We start from the raw sequence: 16,206 nt of genomic DNA, 5'->3' as shown, positions 1-16,206 counted from the left end.
ACACACACACACACACACACACACACACACACACACACACACACGCAAAATCTGTCCACTACCAGGGCCGTTAAGCCACTGCAGTCCTCCCATGCAAATGTCTCACCAAAGAATTGATTGACCTTGCTCTTTCAGCAGCTCATTTCCCTGAAGTGGAGGAAAAGATGGGATTACATTCAACCAAAGACAACTTTTACCAAGACCTGCTCTTGAACTGTATTCAGTACAGTTTTTATTATTATTATTATTATTATTATTATATATTTAAACAAGCATCTGCATGATTTTGAACCAGTTAGAGTTGGGAGGATTTCATATTTTGTAAGTTTCTCTTTGCTCTTGTTTTAACCCATATTTAGAAATACCCTGATAAGAAATGTCTATGTAATTTCTGACCCCTGGGTTTGTAAAGCTTAAATCCATTTTTACAGATTTTGGCCAATCCTGATATTCCTTTAAGAACTATAATTAACAGCATTCAACAGCAGCACCCACTGTGTTTAAATGTCCTTACAAATGTGGCAACATTTTTGGGGAAATATAAAAGCCTTTCGAACATTGTTACAACAGAATCATTTCTGTGTGCTGAGATCCATCATTATTTATTAAATCCATCTGGTGAGTCTCCCTCCAGAAAAGCAACTCTTTACAAACTGAGTAACTTCTTCTATAGTTATTTTAAACTTTCCAAGAGCCTAAAGTGAAAGTAAATATGGCTTAAGACAACATTAGTCGTCTTGTCATAAGCCTGAATGAGGGGCAGACATGTTCCAACATGCTGAAAAAGTAACATTCAGACAGATTTTAAGGTCAATTCTGGTTGATGGCTTAATTTTCAGCACCACAACAATATTATCACCATCCCACGACACGCTCATCAACATACATGAAACATACTGGACTGCAGCAGATGGACATCCTGTTGACTGTTTCATCCTTACAGCTGCAGTTCCTCTTCAAGACAAATAATCTCAGTTGTCTGTTTGTTGCATTAGAGACCAAAGGTTACACCCACCACCTGCCCCTCCCTTCAGGTGGTGGCGTGCCTGTTTTCCCTACGGAGACGGCCACGTTTCCATGCGTATCACATGAGCGGCTGGCAGCTGTGTCCTGCAGCACTATATAGGCCACTTATCATCTGACCCCAGGGACCGCTCCCTCCTCTTCTCCCTGTCTGAAGGACTGCCGGCCGGCACCGCCCCGCCTCGCCTCAGACGTTGCTACCTGCAGCATGCAGCGTTAGCTTCCCACCCCCCCACTACGCTTCACTCGATGCGACCCAAGCACGGACACAAATGCGCACACGTGTGCTCCCTTGCATACTTGAAGCTGATCCAACAACACAGTTCCTCTTATATGCACAGTGGACTTGAATAATAATGATATGTAGGGATGTGAAGTCACCATCTTTGTGTAAATTCTGGTGATGTTTCCTGGTGTGAAAAAGCATCCATCTCAGTGGCCCTTTCTCCTCCCACCCCCTGGTTCTGTTTGTGTTGATGCAGCTGATTTGTCATCTCCAGCTGTGTTAAGCTGCTGCATCTTGTTTCAGGGCAAACTCTGGCAGACACCACACTGATGTCGACTTCATTTTTTTCTTTTTTCTTTTCTTTTTTACTGGGTCGCCTGGCTCTGCTTTGATCCCCAAAGGCTTTACTAGTTCACACATTTAAAATCTCCTTTCTCCCATCCGACTGATCTCCCTTTAAATTTTTTTTTTCTTCCTCTGGGGAGCAAAATATCTGCGCACAAACATGTTCACTGAAGTGTCTTCACTTAGCACGTCGTCACAAAGGCAGATGAAGTAAAAAAAAAAAAAAAAAAAAAAAACAACTTCGGGGAAGGTCAAAATGTGCATCAACACGAGGAGGAATACAAGGAAGAAGCTGCTTGTTTCAGAGGAGAGGCTGACTGCGAGAGATAAAGAGGGAGAAAAAGGGTCGACTACGAGTCGGAGCGCAGAGGATTAAAGGAAGCAGGGAGGGGGGGAAGAGAAGGTCACTTCTAATAGCTTCTTCCACGTAATTTCATAACGTCATGATTGTCTCTCTTTGGTTGAGCTAACACCATTAGCTACCTGCTGTATGGACACTAAACCATTCTGCCACAGTCAGTATCTCTCGCAAGTTACACACTGCAGGCAGGACTGCGCGGAGTGTCTGCCTCTGAGATTGCAGCGTGTGCTTTACAGTTCAGTCACTCCTTTGGTAGTAAGTGGGACCCCCTGAGTGTCTCATCTGTCTTTGAGGATGAGTAGCGTGAGGATGTGGGGGTTTTGTATGCATCACATTTTTTTTTTTTTTTTATGTTCTACATGACACTCAGGGTGTGCATGTAATTAGGGTATTTTGTGCTGCAGGCACAGAGTCTGACGATGCTGCTACTAATGAAGCAAATGACACCTACAAGCAAGAAGTGGCACAGCGTAAAAGAGAGGTTGTGTTCGCATGCATGTGTACAAACTCTGCTTCTCGTTAGGAGAAGCGGAAAGTGTTTGATTTGTTCGCTTATTGGTTTTGACTTTTAGGGTTTGCTTTCTAGAAGCAGAGTCATAGGAACTGAACACAAGGACGGCTGCAAAAGATGTGGCATCTCACGAAGAAACGGCAACTTGAGCTAACAGAATTTAACCCAACACAAAAACAAGAGACTGTAAAACTTTTCAGAAAGCACCAGTTTGGTGTTTAGCTTTATTTAAAAGCTTTTTAATCAAGTACAATATTACTTAAACTCTTCGGTTTAAGCGCATCAAACATTAAACTGCACTTTTTCTATCGACATGGCAATGTTCCCCCGACTCTTTCAATACAATAGACTAAATAATTTTTATTTCTAGTTTAGATCGTAATGTTGCTATTAAAGGATCAGGATTGTTCAAATTTCTGTAATTTTTCTGAGTGACTTTTGTATTTGGCCTATTTTTTTGTGGTGTTTTTTTTTTTTTATCCGTTCTTGCATAATTTCATGAATATTTCCTGATCAGGTCAAACCAAAACAAAGAAGATAAAAAAGGTAAAACTGTATTTCATTTCACTGCAGTCTGCATGACACAGTATGTGTCACTAAAGAATGATGCCAGAACTCCTTCCAAAACATTTTTTTTAAAGAACGAAAATGTTTAGACATGTTAGAAACTATAAAATGTAGTCACCCCTTGAGATAAATTGTTCAAATACATGACTTCATAAAAAAAACAACATTATTTTAGATGATTTTAACTACTTGACTGCATAGCCAGGAGAAAAAAAGTCATATTTTTGAATCTCCCTCCTCGGTTCTCATTGTTAAAAACCTTTGATCCCAACACTTTGACAATACTGTTTGTGTGTTTACGGCGCTTTAAAAATAAATTAGACCTGAGTTGTTTTTCTTGCTGGTTTACATCAATTTTATGTATTCTGGTCAAATGTTTTAGTGTTCTGCAATTAGCTCTGCACTGGGATCATGCTTGCTGTCAGTTTGTGCTTCCTTCAGTTTGATTACAGGTGAAATGAAATGGAAAAAAGCCAAACACGTCATGTTCCCTTTTATCCTTCCCATCATGTTAAAGTACATAATTTGATTAGATCTCTCAAACAAACCATGCTTTCTTGTTTTTTCTACTTTGTTATAAATATGGCAAAAAAAGAGAAAAACTGCAAAGATTTAATTAAGTATTTGTTTTTCAGTTAGATTGCAGATGAATGGCCACATTAATGGAAAATAACAAGGCTCATGATGTTCCCATCATGAGCCCATACCGTCCTGATCAAACCAAACACACCCATACACACACATGCTCTGCTTTATTTACTTTTTGCGTACTGGGTCTTGGAAACCATGGAGCCTTTATTTCCTGTAAATGAGTGACTGACAGTCAGACGACTATAAACACATTACCTTATCAGATGTGGACGAAAGTGAGCAGCAGCAGCAAACATGTTGTTAGCAGAGAGAGCTGGAGGCAGCACTCCATCTGCAAGACCGGCTCCATTAGCTGACAAGAGAGATTAGCTGACCTGCTGACACACATGCTGATCTTTACTGATACACATGGTCTCTCTCACACACACACACACACACACACACACACACACATAGAGATAACCTGATACACTGTTACATTGGTGCAACACCCTGATTTGACCATCACAAAGCTTTTACTGGTCACAGATCTCCTTTCTAAATATTTCCCTTCTTTCATGTCGGCCATTAACATTTTCCTCGTGTCCTTGTTGTTACAAACCCCCTCCATCTCTCTCCTTTTTGTTTTTTGTGCACTTTCGATTAATTTTTTAGACTTTTTGTTGTTGTTGTCCCTCTGGTGTTGCCCTTCTTTCTCTTCATTGGTCATTCTTTTTTCTCTTTCCTTTCTCTCCATCACTTTCAGTAATGAGTTCAGTCCTTTCTTCTTGAATTATTCACCACTTTTTCGTCTAACATACCTATTGTTTCTTAAGGGGGAAAAACATTAATAAATAAATCAAATCATTTTTTTTTTTTTTTTTTTTTTGTCTTCTCTTTTTCCCGGTTCTGTGAGTTTATTGGTGTGGAGAGAGAGAATATGAGATGCCTTCTGTGGATATTGTGGATTTTGTAATTTAAATTTGAGTTGGATGGCCATGTAAATTATGCATGCTTATAAATGCTTAAAAAAACACGTTCAGCTTCCAGTGCTACACGTTGGGTTAAGTAGGTGTAAACAGGCATAAAGGCTGTGTTTTCAGTGATGCATAAATGGGCGTGAAGCTGCCTTCAAGGTGTTGGCCTGTCAGTCGGTTTGCAGCAGCAGAGTGCGTACGTGTGGGCGCATATGTAAGCGATACCGCAAAACCCCCGTTAGTGACCATATGTGTGAATAAACTGAGTCTGTATGTACAAGAGAGTAAGAGGGAAGATAGTGGGGGTGGAGTGGGGGGGATGTACCGTGTGGAGACGTTGTTGTCATGGCAACCAGGATGTAAAAGGGAGTGGGTGATTGCCCTTATGGCTCTTTTGCCAACCTTTATTTTCTCCATGTTTGAGCCACCCTGCTATTAGCCCTTAACCCCTGTCCAAACAAACGGGGCAGTGGCCGCTCACTGGGGAGGGCGTGGGCTTTGGGAAACGAGGGGACAACACCACGAGGCGTGCTTTCACATTAGCGCGTTTGGCCCCGGTAGGCGTAGCAAAGCGTCTAACCGCCGAGTTTATGCTAATAGCGGGTATTGATAAATGTGCTGTCTGTGTAGCCTGATTCCCGATAAGCTCTAGCTCCACGCTGTTTCCTTTTTGTCCTCCTCCTTGCTGGGCAATTTCCATTTTCAGCTACATGCCAACTTGGCCCTTTAAATAAAGAGTATTGCCGTCAAAGGGCGGGGATGCTAGAATCCTGTTGTGTGTCACGCTGCAAAAGCCTCGTTTCCATTACAGTTGCAAATATTGAATTAAGCAGCCGGTGTTGTCTATTGACTGAGCTGGAGTGCTGCCGCAGCAGTTTATTAGAGTGATGGAGAGAACATGGGGCTGATGCAGAAAGGAGAGGAGGTGGGGAGCTATGAGATTTATTGTTGTTGGGAAATGAGAAAAGCTCTTAGTATCAAACACCGAGAGGGCTGAGAGAGTCAAAGACTGATGAAAAGGTGACAGGAAAATTGGTTTGTCATCTCCTCAGATGGCTCCCATTTTGGGACTACTTTTAGACAAATGTGCACAAAATTAAAATGCAGTAATCTTCGCTGAGGTGAATGATACAGTGCCTTGTAAAGTAGCACCCCCTCCCCACTAGATTTGTTCAGAATCTGTCTTGTTTCGATCAAAAACTGCATTGAATCAGTTTCCCCTTCCCTGCTGAAGAGGCGCATGCCCACAGCATAATGCCACCAGCACCGTGTCTCACTGTGGTAACGATTTGTTCTGTCAAACATTGTGTACCACAAGTAGGCAGCAGCAACAGCCTGCAGAACTGCAGGGACTCGAGCCGAATAGCTCAGTGAAAATGAGGCATGTCACATTTCTGAGACCTCCACAGAACAAATGTATTTATAGAGTTTGATTTACACCTTTGTGGACTCTATGTAGGCATGTTTTGTGTTTGATAGGTTATGCTAAATTTAATATAGGGGTATTGGAGTAAATTGCTGTGAGTCAAAATGACTACCACACTTTATTTGCACTCACTGCGGCTGCAATGTGACAAAATGTGAAAACGTCCATGGGGGTGTGACGTTTTTTTTTTATTTGTTTTTGCGAGACACTTTGACGTATAACTGTGTTCTTGTGGGAAGGGAAAAAAAAAAAGCTGCGGATGTTATTTCATATGATTTGTGGTACTTTTTCTGCCGTAGTGACAAAGTGGGCCTGAGACTCGTCTCACTGTAACAGAGTCATGCATTAAGTATGACTCTGCCAGAGAGGAGGGTGAATGTGAGAGAACCAGACAGCTACTCCAAAGACAGAGGAGCGGACGGTCAGCAACAGCCGTTTGAGGCTGAACCACATGAATGAATGGGAAGAAAATCAATTATGAATCTGGGCGAATTCAGAGCAAATAGTGCTGACAGGAAGAGGATTTTTATGAATAATTCACTCTGCAAGGATCACGACCCCCTATTGGCATGAGCTTGTATTCCAAACATAATTTCTTTTTCTTTGACACTTACTTCTACTTCTTTACTTATTATTTTTTTTAGTAAGTATTGTGTTTATTATGGTTTAAATCATTCCATCCCTTCAATATCTCTCCACTCGTCTCCTTTTCATCTTATATTTCTTCAGACAAACCCTCGGGGTACAACTCGAGGGTAAAGGGGGGCATGTGTTCATTTATTTTTTTCTCCCCCTCTCCTTCTGTCCTGCATCCTCTCCTCCTTACACATCTTCACAGCTGGAGGTAGTTAATATTTAAAGGCAAGGCGTGACGGGGCGCGCAGGACGTCAGAGCACACGTGCACACACATGCTCGCCCTGTAAATCCAGTCTCATTTGATCACAAGTGTGCCGAGGAGGGCTTTCAAAACCTACATTTGCATAATTTGCAACGGGGAGACAAAATATACTGGGCTACATTCATCGGCGTCCGAGGACGTGCGCCGATATGAATCAAACAGTGCGTACGTGTGGGTGGGTTGGCACGGCGAGGATCAGATAACGTGTGAAACTCAAGACTTGATTGGACTCTTGAGGTTTGATCTTGTGTTTCTGCTCAGACGAGAGAGCCTGCGAAGGACCCAGTGTGCTCGGCAACACCCAGCATGTCAATTTCACGTTAATGAAGACATTTTGTTGCGGAAAGACGGGAGCAAGTGGGCGGCAGAGAAAGCGCGCTCTGCAGTGTTGCAAATCAAAACCGTGCGAACAATTTTTAAGATTTGTGAAATTATTTTAATGATTCTCTGCAAAAAAAAAAAAAGAAGTAAATTCCTATTTAAAAACAATCCCACGAGACTGTTTGATGCTTGTATATTGACGTCATTTCTTCAATAAATGGTAAATGAAAATTGTAAATGAGCAAAATTACCATTGTTCTGTCAGTCTGGATTGTGTTGGATCTGTATAAAATGTGAAGGACACAAAACTTAGTAGTTAATCTTTGATAATCACAGCAGCAGCGACTGTAATGCGGAACGTCAGATACACTAGAATTTGTAGAATTTGATGTGAAAAAGGCCTCAGAGCCTGACTTCATAAATTATTGAAGCATCTGGGAAATTGACTTGGTCCATTTAGCTTGTGTGATACATGAACCATTGGCAGCTAATCTTCTTTCACTCTGGGTTCCTTGTGAAGAAGAAGAAGAAGAAGAGCCACACCCTCACATCTCAACACGTCTGCCTTCGCTTCACACTCTTCCAGTGGCTGAACAATCTTCTGATGGCACCGTTTGACGTTCCAGCGGTGCTAATAGTTTTAAAAAGCACTTAAAAGCACCGTCAGGTCACCGGAGCCCCAGCTGCATGCAGCCGTCCCACGCCTGACCTTTGACCCAGTCCAATGAAGCAGGTAACAGTGCTGAGATTGGATCATTGACGGCAGCGCAGCAGTCGCTCGGATAGAGAGAAGTCGGGGCAGCTGCTTCGATGTCGGTGTCTCGCCCCTGTGATAATGGAGCAACCTTCTGGCTTCATGCCGCGCATGCAGCTCAGAAGTTGTCTGCGCGCGTGTGTGTATGTGTGTGTGTGTGTGTATGTGTCTCGGGTCGCATCAGTCTGGGCAATCAGCGTGTTTGGGTTGTCCTTGTTACATAGCAACGCTCTTTCACGTCGCAGTCATTTATTTCTTCCTCCCAGGCCATTATAGTGTTCTCCTTTACTGCTCCTTCTCAGCACTGCAGGAAGACTGTCTCAGGCAATGTCTGCCCCCCCTGACTGAAGACCACTGAACCATGCTCTTTTATCTGTGTGACAGAGGTGTGTGTGCCTGCCTGCCCTCCTTCCTTTGAGACTGGGTGTTCATTGAATGCAAGCTTCTTTGTTTGTGTTTGTCTACAAGTGTTTAGATCTGAGATTTGTTGCACATTTCAGTTCCAGTTTTGGTAAAGATCTGACCTGATTATATCAGTTTTTCATCTGATTCTGCCTCAAGGTGCTTAACATATCTACTACCACTGGTATCGGTGATTTATTATCTATAGGTAGAACAGAGGCGAAGTCACACGGTGTGTGTGACAGAGCTATTAAAACAAAGATGAAATTATCAAGGAAATGACATTTTAAACTTCCGCTCTATATTGAGAGTTTTATATGGACGGTTAGCATGCTTAGCGGGGTTAGCATCACTAACTGTAAACAGTAGTCTCTGTGTGTGTTCGCTTGAGAATGTGGAAAAAAGTAGTATGTACTTTTAACCCTTTTTTCTGAAATGAACATCATGCTGTCAACATTTCCAAATCCATCATGTTCCGTGACAGACAGAGGCTGGAAGCTCGGAGGAAGAAAACGGCACATTTCCTGTAATTTGTCCAAACCTCCTGTTATCGTTTGAAGTCAGCTCCTAGATTGCACCTTCAAAAACTGAGCAAAACATCGATGTTCTGCTGTTTGTAACCTAAAAACGTTAGCTGTGACACAATCAATAATCCTAAAGTACCCAATGGCAAAGCAGCTTTGGCTCGCGTGTCAGTCTTTGCTTAGAAAAACAAATACAAAACAGAGATAAAATCACAGAATCATATAATCTCACATTTTCTCCACAATCTGAATTTCATTTTCAAAACTGTCACATGCGTTAGAGCAGCCTGTGTGCAACCCTCCACTAATATGTCATGTCATGTCAGCTCCTGTTTGGTCTTTAATTTCATCTGATTTGTCTTTTAAATATGAGAGAGATAGTTTCCACCAAACTGTTGGTTGGAGATTTTCTAAAGATGAAAGATGCCTGTGTCGGCTTGAAAACGTTTGAGAGGAACTCCTTGGTTTTAGTGTGTTGCCAGAAAAGCAAAGGAAAGAAGATATTTCTTCCTCCCTTCTTGTTTGCATCAAATTTCACTTTGTCATCTAGGTTTTACTCAAAATGCTTTTATAAGTTATAATTTTGCACTAATTTTAATATCGTCTCCTGAGTTTTTTGGTAATATTTTCCCTGATTACAGACACCACTCGACTTCTCTGTGCGTCTCTCTGTGCAGCTTGAGCAAATTGAGTCTCCTCAGTGACGCGTGATTGGCAGGACGACAGCCGCTATGCTGCTAATCATTAAAAGGCATCTTACTTTGCTCCACTCAGCGTTACCTCACTGTCTCTTTGGAGAGGGCTAACAGGCAAGTTCGCACCTTAAATCAGATTAATCCTGGAGTTAAACCCAAACTAGCTCTGCTGCGTTTGTCTGCCTCTAAAGGCATTTAGGAGAGGCTGATTTAAGACTAATTGGCTGCTTGTCTCCAAAGAACAACGGCTAAAGAGGCTTTAGTCTGATGGAGAGACTGGGAGAGAAGAAGAGGACAAAGGAAAAAGTGAATGACGCCCTCTAATTGTAGGATCTCGCATCGTGTGTGTATGTGGACTGGAAGGATGAGATAAGTGTCACGTTTGTTGCCTTCCTCTCCTCCCGTTCTCCTTCCGTAGCCTCACCTCATCTCTCCTCTCCTGTTCTCCGCAACAACCTCTCCATCCACTTTTTGTCAGTCCTAAAGTCCTCCTCCCACCTACCCTCCCCTCCCTCCGTCTCGTCTCTGCGTACAATTATTCTGAAAGGCAGGCGAGTGAGTGTAATGCCTCATTTAATCCTAAAGCTGTTAGTTTAAACTGCCTTATTAGGGGTTTAGCTCCTGTTTGTCCTTTAATTTAATCTGATTTGTCTCCCCTGTTATAGAAGAATCCCACATTTCTCATTCTCTTTCTCCTTTTACTTTCTCCCCTGAGTGACAAATAAAATATCAACAGTAATTACTGTGGCAGCCATTACCCACTCGATGAAAGAAAATGAAAGATAATCACCACTCTACCACCTTCTTCCCACCCTCCGTGCTCTCTCGTCATCTTCACCTCTTCTCTCTCACACCTTCGCTCTCTCCCTCTCTTCTCTCTCTCAAGGTCACCCCTCTCTCAAATGCTGTGGCGGTGCCAAAAAAAAAAAAAAAAAAAGGGGGGAATTTGGGCCAAAAATCCCCTCCCCTCAGCCTGCGGGGCTGTCAAACAGTCCCTCTCTACCCTCCACTTTCTTTTGTCTCGCATGCGCGCGTCTTAATCACGGTGTGGCATAACAGCTCGCCGTGTGTGATGCCGAGCAGTGTAAACAATCAGCAGGCTCGCTCCACGTGGTGCCGCAGGGAAGGATAGCCGGCTTGCGGCCCCGGTTCCAACCGTACAGATGGAGTATGGATAGAGACCCAGGAGGAGAGGCTCGCCTCGCTCCCTGTGACTGATAGCATCTTTATCACATCTTTCTCACGGCGCTGCCACCCAGACATGTCACTCTCCTCCCGTGACGATGCGACGCGGCTCTTATCGCTCAACCTCTCGTCAACGGTTTGTGCGTCCGCCCTGTGGAATATCAGATTTTGGCGCTTCCTGCATTTCCCTGCGTGCTGGGAGCCTCTTGTGGTATTCTCTCCATCTGTCCCACTGAATGACCTCTTCACATGGTTCACTGGTCATGTAATCAGAAGAGGTATGAAGGCTTTTTTTTTTGTGTGTGTGTGTGTGTGTGTGTGTCCTAGAACATGGACAGGTTTGGGACACTCGTCGGTGACGGTTTTATTGGGATGTTGAGGAATTTTGAAGGGATGTTTTGGTAAAAGACTTAAAGCTGTGAAAACTTTTTTTTTTTATCAACTCTCCCTGTGTCTTCATACCAGATTTGATAATCAACCATTTAAAGTGATTTCTGTGTTTTAATTTCATCAGGTGATTTGATCTTGCACATTTTCCAACAGTCAACGGACCCAGACTAGGATCAGAATACAAAATAAATAAATAATAAAAAGAAAATTTGGTTTAAAACAAATTTCTCACAAAATAATATGCAACAAAATTCAACTATATGTGAGATTTGATCATTTTAGTGACTCTCTCCATAATTCGTTAATGCTCATCATACACAACGATGGAGAAAGATAACTTACTAAAGTATGATTTGTATTAAAGTACCAAATGGATGACAAAAATGGCCACATGTAGGTTTAAAAAGGGCTTAGCAGTTGGCTAAAGGCTAATTAACTCTAAAACATTTATGCACACAGGAAACTGAAACTGAGATTTGTTATTTAAAAATGATTTTGTTGTATGAAACTGAAACCAAAGCATGCTTCCAGTCAGGCAAATGCTTTAATGACCCTGCTTGTAAAACCTTTAAAAAACAATTCTCAAATAGAAGAGGGGAAAATTCCTCCACTAGCATTTATTACAAATTCTTCATGATCGATGGTGCCGACGAGGGTCACACAGCCAGTTATTGAGTTTAGTGCGCAACATTTACAGATAGGGTCAAGTTGGTTTGGATTTGTTCACCTTAACAAGTGAAATAACTATTTAAAACTCCTTTTATTTTCTAAATTAACATTTGTTTGACCTGAAACATTAAAGAGAGAGAACAAAAAAAAAAGAAACCAAAACTAGGCAATCACAAAGTGGTCAAATGTTTTTCTTACAGCACTGAATGTAAACTCCAGGAACCCAGGAGGAAAAACGAATTAAACAAGATAAACATGCTTTCAAGCTTACCATGGATGAGTAAAGTAATCATGAAACAGAAAGTGAGTAAATACAAGAATCTGCCTTAAAAAGATAAACCTAAAATGATCCAAAACTGAAAACTGTTGCAACAAAGCGGCTAAAGTTCTCCATTTCTGGCGGCAACGCTCATCGGCTTCTGCATAAATAACCACCCACTGGAAACATCTGAAGGGTCATATTGTTCAGATGAGCTGATTGCTTGATCTGTGTTCATGTAGATTTTAATGCAGGTGAAACATTAACTTCTTAACCTTGCTTTAAAGACAAGGCGGAATTAAAACTATCCCTTAATAACTGCGTCTCAGTCTGACCACATGCTGCAGGGTCATTTTCTCTCATTCTAACACATGGCCCCCTCTCTGCCCTGCCCTCTTTTTTCTCTTCTTCTTCTTCTTCTCCCTCCCCCACCTCTACCCTTCTTGTCTGTTTCAGCGTGCAGACAGTTTTCCTGCAGGAGGGCGTGGCACTGATTTAAAGCCCAAACAGGAGAAGACAGAAGGCCAGCAGGACCGGAGACATATGAAGCCAAGCCAAGACCTCTAGCAAGTGAAGCACATCCTGACACCTGCTCACCTCCGGCGTGCGCGTGGTTGCCTCTGTGAGCTTTGCACTGTGAGCAGGTGGGACATTGATGGCACTGTGAGCGATGCCTCACATGCAGCGACAGCAGGTTTGCAGTAGGGGGCAGAGCTCCTCCCACCTCCTCCCCCGTGTCCTGGCCCTCCTTTCCCTCGCAGTCCTGCCCAGCCGGGCAGCCATCGAAATGCCCTCCAACTGTGAGTACTGATTGATATCATAACATCCAGAACAATAGTCTGCTAATGCTGGAACGAGATTAGCTCGTCGTGTTAATTGCATTGTTGATTCGTCAACGCACACCAGTAATGATCTTTAATCATGACTAATTAGAGTAGATGAACTATGTGAACATGTTTCCTCCTCAGTAACTTCAGTATTTAGAAGAAAAAGAAAAACAAAAAAAAAGCTCTGAATACTACTTTCAGGGGCATCTCTGCTTAGCGCTCGTCTGGACCAGTGGCGTGTGTAATTACTCTGTAATTGATCCCTTCATACCGCATTGATTAGTCCCTCTATTGATCTGGTTTCCTTGGTGAAACCTGTTTGAAGGGAATTAAATCAACAACTTAGTTACACAACTAAAATCCAGCGAGCATTTTTCATCCCCTTCCCCATCCCCTCATCCTATTTCTTCCACCGTCTCGATGTAATATGTGGGCATTAAAATTACAGCTGAGCTCCGGGCCCGGAGGGAAATTGATCTTCATCTCCTCTGCCGCCATTGCTGCTCCTGCTGCTGGCCAACCCACCAAATATTATTTCCCCTGCTGCTCTTGTTTTTTTTTTTTTTTCCCTTCCCCGCTTTTTATCAGTACAAGTCCCAATCCTTCACCACCTACACACACTTTGAAATGGTGAGAACACAAACAAAGCGAGTGCGAGTCCTCACCTGAACAGAGCCGAGCCGAGCCCACATGCACCCTTCAAAAAAAAACAAAAAAAAAAAAAAACGCGGGGATTTTTGTCATCTAATTCCCAAAGGAACAAGGTGACACAGAGGTGAGGAGGCCAAAGACGATGAAGGGATGATGATGAGGAGGGGAAAAAAGGGGGATGGAGGTGGGTCAAACGTAGGAATGGGAAAGGTCAAGGTTTCTCCTGCCTTTCAATTAGGGAACCTCTAACATGTCGATTAGAGTTACTGAGGCAGCGATCATGATCAATACAGGAGACGGGCCTGAGGGAAGCTGATAGGGTTATCTATCTATCTGTCTATCTGTCTATCAATCTATCTGTCTATATATCTTTCTATCTTTCTATCTATCTGTCTATCTGTCTGTCTGACCAAAATATGTCCTCTCTTTTCTTTCACTCTGCCCATCTCTGCGGACGGACAAACTGCACAGGGGACAGTAAGTGCTTTTAACTCTCTTGCTGTTTGTCCTGTATGTACCGCCAAAGTTCATTGTAAACACTTTCATTATGCCAGAGATGCTATTTTCCATCCTGCTGACAGCGGTGCACTTAAATGAATCTGGCATCAGGGCGCGCATTAGCCGTGTTAATGCTCGTGTGCCGATCCACGTGAGGCTAGCTTCGGGAAAAAAACAAACAAAAAAAAAAACACGAGCCTGTTTGAGTTTGTGGGGGTTGTGCTTTAGTCTCGTTGGCTCTCAATAGGTAGTTTCCCTCTAGGAGCAAGCAGGAGAAAGTTTGAGGAGCTGGCAGCAGGGCTGTCAGATCAAAGGCTTGAAGAAGGAGAGGAGTTAAAGCACAAAGCAGCAACTTCACTCCTCCTCCTCTTTCTCTTCTGCCAATAGTGGAGCAATGCCGACAGACTTCACTTCAATTTGATCAGCTAGGAAAATGGGATTATTTTCTCCATGAGTGGGAATTCTTTCATTAAATTCTCACAGTCTTCCCATCTGTCTCTTTCTGAATTTAGCCTCTTTGTTTTATTTGTTTATCTGCTCGGCCGTTTGTTTTCCTTTTGGACTTTCTATTCTCTCCCAGCTCTCTGACTTCGGTGTCTTTTCCTTTCCCTGCTACGTCTGTTTACCTACTGCTCACTGGAATCACCCTTCCTTAAAACCTGCGTCTTTTCCTTTAAAGTCAAGCTGAAAATGACCCCCACTATCAAGCACTCACTTTTATTTAGCTGGAAAAAAAAAAATATTACTTTGAAAATATATAAACCAAAATTGATGTCATAGTTTTTCTTTGTCGCTTTGGGTGCATTTCTCACATCAGTATTAGCATTTGCACAACACTTAGCGGATTTCTGTGGCTTTCTCAAAATCAATAGTTTTCCTGTTTCTCAAGAAGCAAGAATTTGTGTCAATAAAAGTGTCCGTGTCATCTAAATAAAAGGTTTGTGACCAAGATTATCAAAAGGCTTTGTCATGCTTTCATCGTGAAAATTCACTCTGTATTATAATGCAGAAAAGTCAGATTTTGTTGACAAAATTGTTTCACATTTTTGCTGCAGTTCTAACTTGCTGTAAAATTAAAGTAGCTGCAAATACACATTTTGCTGTAAATTCCAAATGACTGCAAAATTGACATTTAAATTTACAATTAAAATCTTTCAACACTTTAATATATACTGTCAGACAGATTAGACCAACTTTTTTGAATTTTACAGCTTAGTAAGATACTTCCCATATTTCGGAGGTCCTGGGTAACAACCTGTGGTAATTGCAGTTTCTATAATGAGGCCTAGGTTTGCACAACCACTATATATGTATAGTCAAATCAGAGGAAGGTACAGTAAAGCTAAGTAAAAGTTTAGACTTTCTGGATTAATGTGCATTCCTTCAAATTATAAAATATTTTTTGGAACACCTTTGTAGCCTGTTTTATGCTTCTTATCCACAGAATTAACAATTTCTGCAGATCCTGTGTGTATTTTCACAGGTGCAGGTTGCTGAATCCGACTAAAAAGAACAAACTTGCCGAACATACAAAAACCCCCTTTAGCTCAGTGATCAGTTTCTCAGCTTTTATTTAGCAAACACAGACTCTACCTCTGTCTTAATCAGAGTCTCTAATGAACACATTTTTTTTCATTATCCCTGTTCCCTCTCCCCACAGGCTCTTCGCTTTCTTAGTCCCACGGGGAAAACGCTGTGCCATATATCCTCTTTTCCATTAACTCTCCTCCCTACATTACGCATCAATTTCCTCTCATTGAAAACACATTTTCTCTCCTTACTCTCTTGCTCCTGCTCTTTTTTTTCTTGGCCCATATTTCATCTCTTTGTGTGTTTCAGACCTTTGTCAAATGATATTGACTCAATATACTAATTGGCATCTGTTAAGCAGAGAGTGGCTAGTATCTGGTCAGTCTTTACTGTGTGTGAAAACTCTCCAGTCCCTTTTTTTTGTTTTTTTTTTCTGTTCGTGTACCGAACGAGACGGCCCGTTTGAACTAACTCTTGTCTTGGTCCATGCAGACAAAAGGCCTCCTCAGATCACCACACACCCGGAGTCTGTCACAGTTTTTAGCACCGAGGACCTCTTCATGAAGTGTGAAGCCTCTGGCGTCCCAATGCCCAGG

The 16,206-nt window shown here is 42.2% G+C and overlaps 1 protein-coding gene across 3 annotated transcripts in view; it reads left to right on the top strand.

Moving 5' to 3' along the window:
• l1cama (L1 cell adhesion molecule, paralog a) overlaps positions 1 to 16,206 on the top strand; it is a 51,835-nt gene that overhangs the window by 17,041 nt on the left and 18,588 nt on the right. For 2 of the 3 annotated variants that reach the window (XM_015037913.1, XM_015037911.1), the window contains exons 2-4: positions 12,561 to 12,904; positions 14,054 to 14,059; positions 16,103 to 16,205. In XM_015037913.1, coding sequence (XP_014893399.1) covers positions 12,775 to 12,904; positions 14,054 to 14,059; positions 16,103 to 16,205 — 239 coding nt within the window. In that variant the 5' untranslated portion in view covers positions 12,561 to 12,774. The remainder of the gene's footprint in view (positions 1 to 12,560; positions 12,905 to 14,053; positions 14,060 to 16,102; position 16,206) is intronic. The other variant, XM_015037912.1, reaches the window with a different exon arrangement.

Source organism: Poecilia latipinna, unplaced genomic scaffold (assembly GCF_001443285.1).
Source record: "Poecilia latipinna isolate Pla-1442-1.1 unplaced genomic scaffold, P_latipinna-1.0 Scaffold423, whole genome shotgun sequence".
NCBI lineage: Eukaryota > Metazoa > Chordata > Actinopteri > Cyprinodontiformes > Poeciliidae > Poecilia > Poecilia latipinna.
This window is presented reverse-complemented; position numbering and strand designations above follow the sequence as displayed.